The following is a 16,664-nucleotide window of genomic DNA, read 5'->3' as shown; positions in this document are numbered from 1 at the left end:
AATTTCGTTTCTTTAAATTGCTTCACCCTCCACTACGCATCTATATCCATACCCCCAGTCATAGCGCCCATCTGGTCCCTAAACCACATCATGATTTGGATCATGGAGTACATGTTGTATTGGATGCTGATTCCAATGAGTCTCCTTGCCCTTTACTTTATCGTCAAGTCTTCAGCTCCAGATGCGAACCAGCTCAAATTCCCCGTAGTCAAATACCAGCGGGGCTTACCCGACTTTGTCACCCGTACTGTCACCCGTATCCTCTATTTCGTTGTAGCGCCTTTTCAGATCTATCAAGGATACGAAAAGTTATGTGTTTTATACTTATTGGTTCGCTGCCCGATGCTGACAACGGTCCAGTACAAAACCAAGGCCTTTCGAATCCTCAAGGTGGACGGAGACTTGGCCGTACTACCTCAGACATATCTGGAGGAATTGAAATACCTTGATGAGTTCAGGTTGACACCTCTCGATGCCGATAGCAGAGTAAGTATATACATCTATGGCAAAATATATCTGGCTAACTAGATATCTTGTAGAGCATTTTAGGGGTATACCCCGATACAATCATTGATAGGGACTTGCCGTCGGTCACCATTTCAAAGACATTGAATCCTGGACTAAATAAGAGTAGAAAGACGCCTTAAGATGTCTGAATGTTATTGCTTTTTCACTTGCCTCAATACGACTTGAGCATCAGCACTGATATCCAAGAAATAGACCGTCTTATTCCGCGATTTCATCCTGAGCTCTACTGCGCTTTCTCAATTGTAAAACGAAATGCGATGACAACTATGTAAATATCATCTACCTACGGCCTTTTCCCAAATTCCTCCGCCCTATAGCCCCGGTCCTTACTAGTGTTCCGAGACTCGGTGTGCAGCTCGAGAGGATCACAGAAGAATTCCTTCATCTGTTGATCTGGAGTCGCAGGACTGTGAGTAAAATGACCCGCTATTCGTGAAATAGGATGACTTCCTACAATGGATGATGGAGCTGGCCGACAACGACTTCGAAAATGACCCTTTGAACTTAGCCGACGGATTGATGGTCATCATGGCTTTGGCTGTCGTACATACCACTACCCTAATCACCCATGCTATGTATGATCTGATGGCCCACCCTGAGTATCTTGAACCTTTGAGGGAGGAGACAGAAGTGCCTGAGAAACAAATGGATCCGGACCTCGCCGAGCGATTTGGGCGCCCTGCGGCGTTTGGGTAACTTCCTTCGAGAATCACAGCGTCTTATCCCTACCTCTATGGGTAAGTACTATTACCTTCATGCAAATACATATTGATATGATTGTTTTGTTCTCGGTCACTAATATTGTATTTATGGCTAATGACACCAGTCTCCACCGAACGTATCATAAGACGACCCCTGACTCTCTCCGATGGCCTCATCCTCCCAAAAGAACTCCTATCTGCCTCCCTCGGGCCTTATGTCTGGGGCATCCATCTATTGTCCCTAACTGACTTGAATTTGACGTGTTCTGTTGGTGTATGGACCCTGATGTCCAAGGTGCAAATTTCACTGATGTCGGTCTCGCCAATCTGCATTCGGCCTACATGCTTGCCCTGGGCGATTCCTCGGGGTGAATATTGCGAATGCCATCATGAGCCGCTTCATCGCAGATTATGAATTCAAGTTCAAGGAGGGTCATGTGGACAGGCCAAAGAATGGGGCTTGTGGAGAACAGATCATGCCTAGCATGGATACTAAGGTTTTCGCCGAGGAAATGGAAGTGAAGCTTTGTGGAGACTAAAATGTGCGCTGTGAAGCTGCTTATCCGGTGCCATTTAAGCAGATGTGGCGATAGTCACCTTTCTTCCCTATTTTTGTATCTACTGCTTCCAAGGCCGAAGTTTGTCCATAATTCACATTTTTCTGCAAAACAAAGCATTCTCAGCATCAGAGATAAACCATAACCTGACGTATCAGAATATGGCAACCGCATTAGGCGGGCTCGCAACACCCCCTGGAACCTATAATCTCAATTAGTACAGTATGTACATACCCCCTTTGCCATAGCTCCCATGAGATCCAATTCACTCACCTTAAGCGGCACACTCGACAAAAAGAAACTCCATCTCCCCTTAACCCAACAGTGCTCTGCAAGTTGCTCCAAATCGAAATACTCCCCAATGGGCATCCCCCACCCCGCAAGACACCACTGATGCAAAGTCGTCTCGGCTGGCGAATCCTCCCTTATAACCGGCGAAGGCTCAAAGCTCGGTGAATCACTTGCAATTGCCGCAAACTGGTTTTCCCACAGCCAGCGCAGTGTAGATTCACCGTTCTCGATGCCGGCGAAATCGTGACGGGGGCGTTGGGCTAGCGCCGCTTCTTCCTCCTGGGAAAGCTTGTTGTATGCTTCTGTGAAGCCCGTGCGGATGAAGATGATGTCACCGGGTCGGAATTGGATGTTACTTTCTTGGACTACACTCTTTATGTGGGAGAGGGGGATACTGGTTGTTTCGAAGGGGATTAGTGGGATTGAATTCTTTTTGGCCCATGTTGCGTAGTCGATGAGGATTCCTCGGCCTATGATGCCGCCGTTGTTTGCCCATGCTTTTTTAATATATAGCTATTAGTATGGATTCTATTCGGAGGAGTATGACAGACTGTGGTAGTAAATAGCTTACAATCCACCCCGATAACGGACGAGTTCTGTAATTCCTCCAACGAATGCCCCTTATAGTAACATCCTAGATCCTGGTGGCCTTTGTACATGTGGACCGATTGTCAATATTCTCTTTCCATCGTTACAATCTCGTGGTAAAAGATCAGGGCACATATAAACATACCGTAATGCCGAAATCCATCCCACTGGCTACTTGTCTGCGTGTTGAACGACAAGATATCATCATTCACAATCCTCGGTGCTTTATTCACAATTTCCTGGCTGAATGGTTTGCGCCCATAACTCGGATGATTGAGTCGGTCTAAGGCAAGATCTAGCGAGATCCGGACTCCCGTACGAATCTCTTCGCTCGCTGCTTGCTGGACTGTTTCTGGCGTGAGTAGGTTGAGCATTCCGATATCGTTTCTAGGAAAGAGGCCCCATGCATTTCCTACCGGCCCTTTAGGATCTAGGGTTAGGTTATCGAAAGTGGGGATTGCGGGCATTTTTGTTCGATTCTGTTCGGTTAGGTTGAGGTTTACTGGGTCTGTTTTACTGGGATTCTACAGCTCATCTTATATATGAGGATTCGGATATTTATCCATGTCATTCTCCACGTAGATGTTAATCAAGCTCAATGCGGGGGTCACTAATAGCCTTTTAGGTCTAGTCCGCTGAAGCCTCGGGTCAGTTCACTCCGATTTTGTCGCTGCATGTAATGTAATGGTAGGCTATGGTACAGTATATACGGATACGTCCCCAATACTAGTTACTCATGCCTTCCTATGCTTCTATTTCATTCAAGGCTACAAATGACCCAGTAGCGTTACACCCTGTAAATTCATATAACCTAAATGCCAGGGGAATGAGGTAACTTTACACACGAAGCTAGACGTGACGAAAGGTTCAAGCCTGGTTATTCCCCGCTGCTGCTGCACCTCTGCCGCGATAGCTCCCTTGCGGTTTATGTCCATTTCCTCGCTCAGAACCCCGGTAATTTCCTCGACCACCTCGTCCGCCGCGCTGATTCAAGTTCCTAGGTGGGGGAACTTGTGAGTAGTTGTGTGGCCGGAAGTTCGGGTTGTGCTTCAATACGCCCCCCTCGGGATCGGGGTCCACAGCGACATATCCGCCGCGAGTACGGGCAGCGCCGCCGCGCCCTCTGCCTCTGGCCCCACGAAACGACCCATCGCTCTGCTGTTCTCCGCCGTTCGGATGAGGCCTAAAGGGTAGAGTCGTCTGCGACCCGACTCCGTTAGAGGAGCCGCGTCCCCCCCGACCACTAACCCGACCCCTAGAGGAACCATTACCGCGACTGTTACCCATGCCTGCTACGGCACCTCGGTAAGAATGACTCAGTGGTGGAGGGGCTGCAGCTTCTTTCAGCTGTCCCTGTCCACCGGGCCCAGTAGGAGCGCCATAACCCGCGACTGTCAAAGGAGACGACTGACTTTGCTGCTGGCTGGTGCCTGCTCGGCTAGTGGCGAGCAGCTGTCGGTACGAAACATTCAGGACAGAAGAGGACAGAACGGTCTGTCCCCGGAATGGAGAACACCGGTCGCCTAGTGTCGTACCGCTCATGAATGAAACGTCAAAAACAACATCGAGAAGCAGGGCCCGTGCCGTCCGGGTGAGACCAACGACTGTTCCTCGAGTGGCTATAGGTACTTTTCCAGAGTCTTGGGCATAGACCACGCGGTCACCGAGTTTGAACGTCTGGTTTCCGAGTCTTTGCTCCACATCAGATGGCCTGAGAAGAGCACTCCGCGGAACACCCTTAATCTTCTTGGGTTGAATTGCCGACTGGCTTTGAACGAGATTATCCGCATCTTGCTCAATTAACTTGACAATGTCGGAATCAAGCTGTTCAGCCTCTAGAGGAACCCTCTCGAAATTCTTGGCCTCGATAGATTTGAGCCAATCACGAATTTCCTTGATCTTCACGAGGGCGGTCTCTTCAGGATAGAAGTCAGTTGGCTTATAGCGATCACCCTGTGGCCTCGCCTGAATGCCAGCAATGAATTCGGGGAACTTGATCATGTACTGTTGTAGTAATTCAACTGCTTTGGAGCTAAACTCCCAACCGGAAGGACCACGGCGCGAATAACCCAGGACCTTTTGTTTTCTCGCCTCAAACTTCAAATTGAGACCCAGGTTAACACGCTGACCCTCCACATCCACAGAAAAGGACGAGGTAATTTTGGCTAATACCAACGGATTTAGCTGCAGGCTCCGGGCAATCGCATACGAGGGCATGTATGGACAGAACCTCTCAGCATCCCTAGCACGTTCCTTTCCAAACTCAGACTCTCGACCCTTCACGACAGCTATTAATCCTTCTACCTTGCCATCATCATGCCCTGTGACATGTACGGGCCTGCCGTAGTTGAATTCTCCCAAGAAAAATGCTCGAGAGCCTTCGGGGAATTCTTCTTCGATAGGTAGAGCATCACGTTCAATGAACCGTTCATCGGGATTGATCACTTCATCAACGACAAGTTGAAGAGCATAATCGGTCTCTTGCCCCGGAATATCTGCGAATTCTTTCACTGTAGCACCCTCGTCGGTCTTAACCAAGCCCTTCAGCAATTGAACATGTACCATCGCCTCAACAGGGCCAATGATCGTGCCGAGCCTCCTACTATACGTCCCTTCAATCTTATCGGCTTTCTTCTTCCATTGGTCGATCTGGGCTTCGGTATGGGGGATATTCACGGCGTGCTCCTCTCCTTCAGGCAAGATGTAATCGAACAGTTCGTCGGAAACACGGATAACGTACGCTTCTTGCAGGAAGGGATAACCCACAAAGACACGTTTTCCGAGCTTCTGTTTAGCCAACAAGCTACTTGACCTGCTTCCAGGATCAAGCACTGTGATGACCATACTTTCGTTCCGGCTCTCTTGTTGGAAGACACACACCCCATGAAAGCCTAACTGACCAACGTGGGGTAAAGTTTTCAAACTTGGAAAACCTGCTAACGCTGATGCTCCGAGTTGAGCTCCATCGACTAAGCCAATGTAGGGCTCAAGACCATCCATAGTTGGCAAGTCAAAGATATTCTCGATGCAATGGCACTTAGGAATATCTGGGAAGACACCAGGGAGCGACGTTGGGTAAATGAACTCTACATCAGGCGAGTAGGTGAACCTAAGGCTAGCCCCAAAGCCATTTCGTGCCTTTTCTTCCGGTGTTAAAAGGTGCTCTCTCGTTTTAAGTGCATCCAGCAAACGTTTTTCCTCGATGAAGGGGATTTTGACAACCGCCTCCCATTCCATCTTCTTTCCATTCATATCCAACTCAAAATCGCGAGGGTAGAAGTCAATAATCGGAGACTCTGGCGAGGTCATCAAATCGCGGTAAGCAGCAGGTACGATCTTCTTGCTTCGATCAGGCAAAACACCCATCAGCTGGTCGTAAGGCCTGAAGGGTTGACCAAGTTGGAAATTTGTGTCCGCCTTCAGACCCTTTTTAACGTCTAGGATGGGTTAGTGTAAATTCTTTGCAAATGTAGTAGTAAAAACTAACCGGAGATCATTGGAGCATAGTGATACTTAAAGAACCACGGCCAGGATGCTATGCCTCTGTAATAATAGTACAGAACCCACTGAAGTCCTTGTACATAGTTCTCCGTCAGTTTCCTCATTTCTTCGTGATTGTCCAATCCCCATTCAAACTTATTCATATAGTACTTGTCCTTCCACTCTTGGAACTTTTCCTCGTACTTTTTCTCTGCTGCTTTCTGGGCGTCTTCGGCAGAGTGTTCCTGGACCTTGGCGTTCTCGTATTTGCGGATGATACGTTGAACAGCCATAGATGCTTCTTCATCTTCCTCCTCTTCGCTGTCTTCATCTTGTTTTGCAGGCAGTTGAAATCTTATAAATCTTTCGCCATGCTCGTCTGGCTCAGTGGTCCACGGCAGTCGAAGGTCGTCTGCAAGCTGCTCTAAAAACTTACGGTCACGAGCGGGCAGCGTAGGTGGAAAGTCCAGAGGTTTAGGTTCTGCCGCCTTTTCAGGTCGGTTGAGTACATATTTCTTAACCTCTTTCAAAAGATTTTTCTGTGCTGGAGTGATTGTAAAGGTTTTAGATCTCTCCTGTGATTCGGGGTTGTCTTCTCCGCCGTTTTTCTTGGCCTGAATCCATCGCTCGCCTGAATACTCAGCTTCGAAAAAGCGAAATTCGACGTCACTAAAGCCGTCAAGAAGCATGCCTAGACGCTCCATGTTAATGACTCCCTGCTCGTTGATATAACCACCCATCTTTGGTAAGATCTCCTTGTACATTTTAAACATCAACGCCAAAGCACCTTCGTTGATATGCAGATTAGGCAAATTAGGTAAGAAATCGTTTCCAACGAAGAACGCCATGAGAATAAAGTCGTCAATAACTCGTTCCATATCAAAAGGGAAGCTCAGAGCGTCGTTCTGTTCTAACTCCTGAAATTCTAATTCCAAGTACTCCCTGACCATAGACAAGTGTAGAAGGTAGAAATTTTGATGCTCAAGCTCCTTGGACTTTTTCTGGACTTGGCGTCCAAATGTCACTTCCTCACGAAGAAGACAGAAGTGGGGGTCATGGCTGAGAAGGCCCAACATGATCAAGTCAGCATCGAGACCATAGAGACAGTGGCGAACATTGGGATCGTATCCTGGCTGTGCTTTCGCATGCCGGATGTATTCCATAATCTTATGTTCGCCTTCTCCTGGTACTTCATGGCCGGAAAGTACGATCTCGACCCCTTGCCAGTCCTTATCTTCTGAAATCTTCTTGCTGATGAAATATTTCAATTGTTCCGTCAATTTAGCCATAAATTCTGTACCCGGGGTAATACAATTGCTGTCAAAAGCGTCCTCCTTAGGCATCTCGACTCCTTGACTAATGGCCTTCTCCTTCGCAACCTCGGCGTCTAGGGCTGTTCGGAATCGTCGTGCACGCTGTTGGTTCATTTTCGCCCGAGGAGCAACGCCATCCACTGCCATGAAGAATAGTTTCTTTGGCTTGATTTTGCCGTACAAATGCTCGATATAGTTGAATATGGCGATAAACATCTTATCTTCCGTCATGCGGAAAGTAGGGGAATCGCTGTCTTTGTGTGTACAATTATGAATAATACCATTCATGTCGAGGTACAGGTTGTCAAATTCAGGTATCCGACTTTCTGCAATCAGCATCGAGATCGCCGGATACCGTTCGCTCAACCACCGGAAGAACTTAGGAACACCCATGATGAACCAATACAATGAAATTCCCTATAGCCTATATTGTAAGGATAAGAAAATAGGAAGGTGTCTTGTGGTGGTCGTCGTAGTCGTCAAAAACGCAAGAAGAATTCAAGCTCGGAGGCAAATCATTCAATGAAAGGTCATATAGACAGGAATAACCGACTGCGAATTCTCAGAGAGCGTGAGATTCAAAACTAAAACAGAAAAAAATCAATGTTCCAAGCAGACAGAAACATAAAACGAAGGCGAGAGCGCCTTTAAGAATCGTAAAGGTCAAAAAAGGATGTCTCTTGAGTTGCCGAGTCAGAGGTCGTAAGGTCAGGATAGTTCCAACTTCTCTGAGATGATGGCGCCAAGCCGAAATTCCCCAAACATGGTTAGCCCCTCTTGGCGCCCATTAACGCGGTGCGGACGGGAAGGTCGCGCGTTTCTCCAGCAGAAGAAGCTCAGTCCACAGCTCAAAGCTCTGTTCACCTTTGCCTTACACAGCTCTCATTCCCCTACTCTCCCTCATTTGGTGTGCGTAGCACAGTCCCCTAATTCTTCCTCTTTCAAAGAACTGTTGTTGTTCTCTGTTTTATAGCCATACCCTACGATTATCATGGAGCCCTACGACGACGGTGCGATTTCTGTTCCACTTTTACTTGCGCAACATATCTAACTCTCCGTCGCTTTAGGATTTATTGAGGAGCAGGAAGAACAGGAGGAGGAGCGCACTGAGGAGAAGGTCATTAATGAGGGTAATTAACCACTCTCCCTCGAAACTCGGTCATGGAGTGGTGACTAATGACCACCCAGAATACAAAACATGGAAGAAGAATGCGCCTTTCCTATATGACATGATTCTTAGTACTGCATTAGAATGGCCCACTCTTACAACACAATGGTTACCCGATAAACAAGAGTATGCGCATGTCTTGCTGTTTGCTGTGCTACATGATCTCTAACCTCTGTAGTATTCCCGACAAGCCGTACTCAACTCATCGACTGCTGCTTGGCACACACACTTCAAGTGATGCGCAAAACTATCTACAGATTGCTCACGTGCAACTTCCCAATCCCTCTGCTCCCAATGCGGACGATTATGACGAGGAGCGCGGGGAGATTGGTGGCTATGGCGGCAGCTCTAAAAAGGCCCCGATGGAAATCAAGTTCAACATCGTCCAGAAGATTGACCATAAAGGTGAAGTAAACAAGGCACGGTATCAGCCTCAAAATCCCAATGTAATTGCCACCATGTGCACGGATGGAAGGGTTATGATCTGGGATCGTTCGAAACACCCTAGTCTACCTACAGGCACAGTGAACCCTCAAATGGAGCTTCTAGGCCACACAAAAGAAGGATTTGGTCTCAGCTGGAGCCCGCATACCACAGGCCATCTCGTCACTGGTAGTGAAGACAGGACTGTTCGACTCTGGTAATTGCGCAGTCCTCGACTCGCCACATCTATCGTCTGATAACTAACCTTCGATGCAGGGATTTAACGACGTACACGAAAGGTAATAAGGCACTGAAGCCAACCCGTACATACACCCATCATTCGTCGATTGTCAATGATGTTCAATACCATCCACTCCATTCTTCTCTCATTGGCACAGTGTCCGATGATATTACTCTCCAAATTCTTGACATTCGAGAACCAGAAACAACCCGTGCAGCAGCTTCTGCGGAAGGTCAGCACCGCGATGCAATCAACGCAATTGCCTTCAACCCAGCTGCAGAAACAGTCCTCGCTACTGGATCGGCTGATAAATCTATCGGTCTTTGGGATCTGCGTAACCTCAAGGCCAAGCTACACACGCTTGAGTGCCATACCGACTCCGTCACTTCACTTTCTTGGCATCCGTTCGAGGAGGCTGTGCTGGCAAGTGCAAGCTATGATCGTAAGATCATGTTCTGGGATCTCAGCCGAGCTGGCGAGGAACAAACACCCGATGACGCACAGGACGGACCCCCTGAGCTGTATGTAATTCCATTTGTGCTTCTCACTTGTCGAACTTTGGTCGCTAACGCATTCTTCCTACAGCCTCTTCATGCATGGTGGCCACACCAACCGTATCTCTGATTTCAGCTGGAACCTTAACGACCCATGGGCTCTCTGTTCTGCCGCCGAAGACAATTTGTTGCAGGTATGGAAGGTTGCTGATGCCATTGTTGGCAAGGACTTGGAGGATGTACCAACCGAAGAATTGGAGGCCTAATTAATTCCTTGTCGATAATCGATCTTTTGGGGGGTTTCATTACTCTATGCAGCTATAACCTGCGACCTTGTATAAGCGTTGCAGACAAATCGAAAATATCAGAAAGATTATGGGAGCTTGCGTCTGTACCGATAGCCACAACCAGAATATGAAGATTAAAGAGCAATGCAACAATATGACCTGCGATTCAGCGTCTGGATCCAATATGATGGATTTCCACTCCATCACTCGACTCATTGATATCTTAGCCCATTGGTGGTGCTGACGTTAGGTTTCTCTTACTTCCGGTACACTCTTAGATCCTGGGAATTGGGAGAATAGTATTTGGCCCTCTAGTCTGCTATTAGACCAGTACTCTTAGTGAAACTTCTGTGCATTGGGAAGGCCTCAGTAACTCATGAAACGGCGATTCTCATCCCAATAACGTTCGGTTGACTGTCTCAAACATCTGGATTATAGCACTATGGCTGTGCATGGTAAATGATAAATGAAAAACAAGGTCCACCATGTATTATTTGGCATCACCCTTCAGTGGGGCACTTTAGGGTCCGGAATGGTTGCCATTGTTTCTAAACTGTTTATTCTTTGTTAAGAATTCTATTACCGCTCTTGGAGGCCGATTTAGCCATATGTAGATATCGCTAGGAGAATCACGGCTTATGCAAAGAGAATACACGTAAGATGAAGGTATTAGATGCGCGGGGTTCGTGACAAATCAGCGGCCTATTTTCCCGAACGTTCTGTAAGGAAAACCTACGTAGCATTTAGGTAAGAGTATAAGTTTCCCGATTCGGGATATGAATGCAAGGGAGCAGATGGGGTAGTACCACTAAATCATACCGGTGCGACATATCATGCAGGTAATCTGATCTGAGAAAGTAGTATATTCTACTAGGTAGTAGTGGTGGTAGTATTGAGTTTGGATAGTATACTCTAGTATTGGATATTTATGGAGCAATATGCAGCATATATAGCATGAACCCCGTTAGTATTGATGTTGAGATATATAAAGTATCTAGTAGTCAGAAGTAATAATAAGCAATACCATTGATTGAAGCACAACCCACTTGTCTGCCAACAGTGGGCAATCTGACTGGCTACCACTGGCCGATCCCGCAGGCGGTGAGACGATGAGACGATGAATCAGATCGGTGTCGGACGGGTCCAATCGTCCATCAAGATGTCGCCATTAAAAAAAACGGCGTCCCCTCGTGAACTTTTTTTCTGCCCCCCTTCAAAAACGATCTTAATTATGTCTCATTGTTGCATGTCTGAATAATCTTACGATCACTACTCTTGCTATGACCAATAATTTCTGATTTGCTAATTTTTCTTCCCTCTTTCTTTGCAAGGGCGCCGGTCAGCCAATTCATCGGCGATCTAAAACACCCTCCCTCCACATCATTAATTACTCATTTGTTTCTCCTCACCCCCCTCCAACCGCCACCATGACTTCTGGATCTCCTCCCCCAGGGCCCAAGCCTAAGTCTGCTGTTCCTCCTCGTCTGTTGAACGGGAGCTCTTCGCTCAATTCTACCATGAACTCTCGTGGCGCTCGCGAAAGAGAGAGTCTCAACTCATCCATTCGCTCCTCATTTGCCCCCCGCATCCCGGCAGAGTTCGACTTGCCCGAGACGGTGGTGCACCCTATCAACGAGTCTGCAAACGATGCAGACGGCTCTATTTCTGGCCATGGCGCTATGAAGTATGTCACTTGTCTACCATGTCGTTGGTTGTGTCTAATTGGGATTCTAGACCACCCTCGAACGACCCGCCCCGTGATCCGAGAGATGACACTCGGGCGTTGACCCCACCATCGACGGCTAGTCGTCCGGCAAGTCCATACACTCTATATCCTCCAATTGATTTTGATGGACTGAGCTGGCCCTGTAAGTGACCCAATCAATCTCATGACCATTTTATCTCACCTTTTTGCCCACATAGGCCCCGGCACAAGGGCGCGGTTGGAGTCATCACCCGAGGAATCAGAAGAACGGGTTAAAAAACTGGCAGGAGCAGTGAGAACAATTCTAGAGTGCATCGGAGAGGACCCAGAAAGAGAAGGTTTGCGGGAAACTCCAGAGAGATACGCGAAAGCCATGCTCTACTTCACCAAAGGCTACGAGGAGAACGTCCGAGATCTAGTCAATGGCGCAGTTTTCCACGAGGACCACGATGAGTTAGTTATCGTCAAGGATATTGAGGTCTTTTCCCTATGTGAACACCATATGGTCCCTTTTATGGGCAAGGTACGGACGATGTCCCTCAATTGGTGTTATACACTTTTTTGCTGATCGGCTACCTTTACTATAGATGCATATCGGCTATATTCCAGATCGCCGGGTGCTTGGCCTTTCTAAATTGGCTCGCCTGGCGGAAATGTTTTCCCGAAGACTCCAGGTGCAGGAGCGTCTTACGAAACAAGTTGCGCTCGCTATATCGGAGGTCTTGAAGCCATTAGGTGTCGGTGTCGTCATGGAGTCCTCGCACCTGTGTATGGTGATGCGTGGTGTGCAGAAAACAAGTAGCACCACCACAACAAGCTGCATGCTGGGATGTATGCGGTCTAGTGCAAAGACCAGAGAGGAGTTTTTGACCCTCTTGCACCGGAGATAATGTCTTTAACATTTTCTGTGATACATACTTGTTACCCCCTTTTTAACAGTGGATGGTATTCATGATTTCAATGGAGTTCGGGGCGGTTTACCTCTCAACAGGTTGTTTGGGTTTGGCGGTTTTGGTTTTTTGCCACGTCATATATTTGGCACATCACTTGTTGGTTCTCTCTCTTTTCTTAACTTCTAAATACTACATGTACACATCTTGGATTTCTCTCTTTCGCTGCAATAGAACATTGCGAAACTTGTCATATTACCTGTGGTGTGGGGGGGATTTTTGGGAAGCTACATATAGGGGTGGTAGAAACAAGAAATAATAAGAAGCATGAAGGGAAATAGCTTTTCATGATAGGTTTCAGCTCAACCATTGACCATTCAATTATACTATGTACAACATTCAATATTTATTCAACACTATCTGTGTTTCATGCTGATGTTTACTCTCATGGTTTTCTGAGTATATTTACTGTTATTGACCACTCAGCATCTATAGCAATCGGAGGATACCGTAATAAAGACAGGCAAGTCAGCTTAGCTTCAGCAATTCACTTCTTGGGGATGGATCAGGACGGGTTGACTCAATAAGTCACAGTTGCAAAATGGCCAGTGCGGTCTTGTTACCAGTAGGGTTGACATCATCACAGTGGCATACTAAGTGAATTGACTGCTAAGTCCGGACTTCCCCACATTAAGACCGACACTGAAGCCATTGTCTATGGATTGGATTCACTGCATACTGACTTCGAGCTACTTCTTTTCCTATGGTGTCGTATATTCACTGACAGGGGGGGATATCAAAATAAACAGTTGTATGTACCTTCATACTAGAAACTTGCCTTTGCTTTCAAACCTTTCAACTCTCTGTTTAGCTGTAGACATACAGATACTTCTCTATCGATTATTGTTTTCCTTTATCAGACTCTTCAGGTTTGTGTTGCTTGACATGTTGACGCTTGCGAATCCTTTTCACCATCAGATAGCTGACCACACTGTTTCTTCAACAGTACTCTTAATAATTAAGTGAACAAACCTCAGCCGAACAATATGGATTCGTTAGATGATAAAGATATCGAAGCTGCTCGAGTGTTGATTGCGCTCGCTGAAACTGCGAGAAGAGAAGGATCTCGTCGTGCACAGCCCTCGGTTGATCCCAGAAGGCGTAGTCGGCAAGGTGATCCTATGGATATCGATACCCCTCATCTTGAGCAGAGTACTGGCTTAGGTTCCGCTGCATCCGTACCTGTACCTAGCATTGGCTCACGCCTGATGTCAGCTCGGAGCGCGGTGCAGCAAAGGGCAGTTCCAGACCAAGCTCTGCAGGCCTATCTGTTTCGACAGCAACTAATAGCAGGGATCGCACCTGAGAATATGATATCAATGAGGAGTCCCAGGCCTGGCCACCCTCAGGATTCAGTCGTCAACAAGCCAAACGACCCGTCTGTGATGCAAATCACACATGACGGTATTGTGATCCCCAATATACCACCGGCAAGGTTCACCGGTGTCCTCCACCCACTTCCCACTCAGGCAGCTCAGGCAGCTCAGGCAGTTCAGGGTCACCGCGCCGCTGTCCCTCTTCAAAGGCGATCGACGTGCCGTCGCGCTGGCGTAGGCCTGATAAAACAGTCAGCATCTGGGATTCGAACCCAAGTTGTTCAAAGCAGAAATCCTGTGTCTCATGAAGGATCGAGTGCTTCAGGAGCACATCAATTTAGACATCATGTCTCTGAAAATCCTCACCAGCAAATTTCGAGAGGTGGGATTCGAAGTAGAGGGGCTCGGTGTTCTGGACAGCAAAATAACCATCTTGCCTTGTCTGATCAACAGGATAGACCACAGCGTCGAATCCAACTTTTCCCTACCCTGTCCCGCGGCTCGATCAGCGCTATGTCATTACCTCGTAATGATGTCCCTCCAGAGAATGATACCAAGGCTTCGAAGAGCATAGACCTCCCACATAATGGCTTTGACATTCTTCTGGCCTTCACGTATCATCAAGCAGTAGCTTTGGATTTCACGGAGTATCTCGAAGTTGAGGATCTTATCCTCTTGTTCACTATCTCCAAGCCTTTCAATCAGTTCGTGAAGAAATATTGTTCAGAAATCGTGATACGCCAGGCGACGCAGAAAGCTCCCGAATCTGCGCAAATCTTTCCGTTCAGATGCTATCCAAGCTTGTGCATCGATTACACAAATGTCAGACAGCAATCCATTCCTACTCAGGACATTGGTAGCGAAAGCAACCTTGCGCCTTCATTTCGCTGGCTGCAAATGATCTTGTACCGCGAGGCAGCTGTTCAACACATCATGGCCAAGATGCTCCAAGCAGGTCATGGATTACCCAAACGATGTGAGCCAGCCATAAAGAAGATCTGGTTCCTTATGGATATCCCGGACAATAAACGTCGTAATTGGACCGTGGACAACTGCAACTTGTGGGAAAATATCGACATCTTCTTCGCCGTGCTCTTCATTGCCCAGCTCGATACGGCGTTAAAGCAAAAACGCACGACTATCAAGGGCCGTTTGTTCCGTCTATTGATGGCTCAACCTACGTTGACCTTGCTTTGGGACGTGATGAAAGACATTGCTCTCCGGAACGAGTTCGAGATTCTCAAAGCCTTTGTCCGCTGGAAATACACTCCATTGCCCCACGAGACTGAACTCTACGTTTATGGAGTTCCTCCTCAAGACGTCGGAGCACTCCAATATGAAGGGTATGGTCGCGATGAAAGATCCATTAAACTTATGCGGCCAGATGAACTCATACTAAGAGAAATGAACAGAAGGCACCTTGATCTCAGTGAGATGTACAAGGATATCTTCATGTGGGGCAATGTGGCTCCCTATTATTCGCGGTCCACCCAAGCTGTTGCTTTGTGGGATGAAGAAATGAAGCGTGAGGCTGAATTTCAGGGTATGGACTGGCAGGAGGCTGTGAGTTTGGATCGCCTGGGCCTTGACCAGGAGGTCAACGACGTTCATTCAAGACCCATGCCTTGATGTTAATTATTTGATGTGGGACTGTGGTGTATGCAGGAGGTAGGGAAATTGTGGTGGGTGTTTGTTTGCAGTACGAAGGCTGCCTGAGTTCCTTTTGCTTTGCTTTCTTTTCAACGTGCATGAGAAAACTTTTTGATTCACTGTCCCGGCGACCATGAATAAACTAATAGGTGCTCATCCCAAACAAGGGGACTAGTTGTACTAACAAAAACAAGCAAACGCGGTCTTTCATGTACACTAAAACACTCGGCGTTCAGAAATCCCATTTCGGGTTTATTAGAAATTGGTGTGAAGGGTCCTGGATTAGTTAGTTGCTCATTGGGCTGTCTGGCATGAAATAATGGCCTTCATGTAGAAGGCATAATGTAGGAGGGTCCTATTCTAAAAGCATGAATACAGAGAATATCAAATCCATCTGTCTATATCCAACCCTGTATCAGGCTGCCTCATGCACATATAAGCTCGCAGTATTGGTTTTCTACTTCAGCCAGAGGATCATCTCGGTAAATGCTAAATTTTCAATCGGAAAAGAACCACGGGAATATAAACTCGCTGAGGCTGTGGGGGAATCCAGAAAATTCGCAAGACGTAAGAATGGTTTTGAGTAAATACAAGGCTCTACAATAACTACGACGTCCCATTCTCTAATAGTATGCCACGCTGGCTTCCAGATCCCGAGCGGGTGAAGCTGAATACCTTCCTTGATGGTCTGACCAGACGAGCTATACAGTATACAGATCTACTATACAACTCAAACACAATGCTTGCGCATCTACAAGCAATACCTACTGGCCTATTCTAGACGTCCATGATAGCATCCATAATATATAGCTTACAGTTCCTGATCGTATCCAGTCTATATGTGTAAATATATTATTTGTGGGAACCTATGATCCCTCCAAGTGCGCCGAAATTGGGAGATAATTGGTACTGCCCTGGTCAGAAGTCGCATGTGACAGGAGATTCCAATATGTATAGTTTTCTACTAATAGA

At 47.1% G+C, this 16,664-nt stretch overlaps 6 protein-coding genes across 6 annotated transcripts; 4 read left to right on the top strand and 2 right to left on the bottom strand.

The window, feature by feature from the left end:
• Positions 1–135: 135 nt before the first annotated feature.
• Positions 136–1,224, top strand: BDW43DRAFT_310007 (uncharacterized protein; the record flags this gene model as incomplete). The annotated part of the gene is made up of 3 exons (XM_032046814.1): positions 136–273; positions 361–486; positions 970–1,224. 3 exons carry the CDS (start codon positions 136–138, stop codon positions 1,222–1,224), a joined length of 519 nt encoding a protein of 172 aa, XP_031901585.1.
• A 568-nt stretch (positions 1,225–1,792) lies between these two features.
• Positions 1,793–3,136, bottom strand: BDW43DRAFT_52984 (uncharacterized protein). The gene is made up of 4 exons (XM_032050200.1): positions 2,811–3,136; positions 2,649–2,726; positions 2,060–2,574; positions 1,793–1,988 (listed from the first exon to the last, which is right to left on the bottom strand). The coding sequence occupies exons 1-4, from the start codon at positions 3,130–3,132 to the stop codon at positions 1,941–1,943; spliced, it is 963 nt and encodes a 320-aa protein (XP_031901584.1). The 5' UTR covers positions 3,133–3,136; the 3' UTR covers positions 1,793–1,940.
• A 249-nt stretch (positions 3,137–3,385) lies between these two features.
• Positions 3,386–8,127, bottom strand: BDW43DRAFT_52964 (chromatin-binding exonuclease XRN1). Its single transcript, XM_032050199.1, has 2 exons — positions 6,153–8,127; positions 3,386–6,102 (listed from the first exon to the last, which is right to left on the bottom strand). Exons 1-2 carry the CDS (start codon positions 7,849–7,851, stop codon positions 3,533–3,535), a joined length of 4,269 nt encoding a protein of 1,422 aa, XP_031901583.1. The 5' UTR covers positions 7,852–8,127; the 3' UTR covers positions 3,386–3,532.
• A 128-nt stretch (positions 8,128–8,255) lies between these two features.
• Positions 8,256–10,601, top strand: BDW43DRAFT_272773 (WD repeat RBAP46/RBAP48/MSI1 family protein). Its single transcript, XM_032041568.1, has 6 exons — positions 8,256–8,468; positions 8,526–8,588; positions 8,647–8,752; positions 8,805–9,266; positions 9,326–9,811; positions 9,876–10,601. Exons 1-6 carry the CDS (start codon positions 8,450–8,452, stop codon positions 10,048–10,050), a joined length of 1,311 nt encoding a protein of 436 aa, XP_031901582.1. The 5' UTR covers positions 8,256–8,449; the 3' UTR covers positions 10,051–10,601.
• Positions 10,602–11,132: 531 nt separating this feature from the next.
• Positions 11,133–13,056, top strand: BDW43DRAFT_272769 (GTP cyclohydrolase I). Its single transcript, XM_032041567.1, has 4 exons — positions 11,133–11,755; positions 11,806–11,939; positions 11,995–12,299; positions 12,364–13,056. The coding sequence occupies exons 1-4, from the start codon at positions 11,499–11,501 to the stop codon at positions 12,664–12,666; spliced, it is 999 nt and encodes a 332-aa protein (XP_031901581.1). The 5' UTR covers positions 11,133–11,498; the 3' UTR covers positions 12,667–13,056.
• Positions 13,057–13,712: 656 nt separating this feature from the next.
• On the top strand, positions 13,713–15,671 carry BDW43DRAFT_318700 (uncharacterized protein; the record flags this gene model as incomplete). Its single annotated transcript, XM_032048742.1, has 2 exons — positions 13,713–13,878; positions 13,975–15,671. The coding sequence occupies 2 exons, from the start codon at positions 13,713–13,715 to the stop codon at positions 15,669–15,671; spliced, it is 1,863 nt and encodes a 620-aa protein (XP_031901580.1).
• Positions 15,672–16,664: the final 993 nt, after the last annotated feature.

This window comes from Aspergillus alliaceus (genome assembly GCF_009176365.1).
Source record: "Aspergillus alliaceus strain CBS 536.65 unplaced genomic scaffold BDW43scaffold_15, whole genome shotgun sequence".
NCBI lineage: Eukaryota > Fungi > Ascomycota > Eurotiomycetes > Eurotiales > Aspergillaceae > Aspergillus > Aspergillus alliaceus.
Note: the sequence above shows the minus strand (reverse complement) of the source record. Positions and strands in the feature narration are given on the sequence as shown.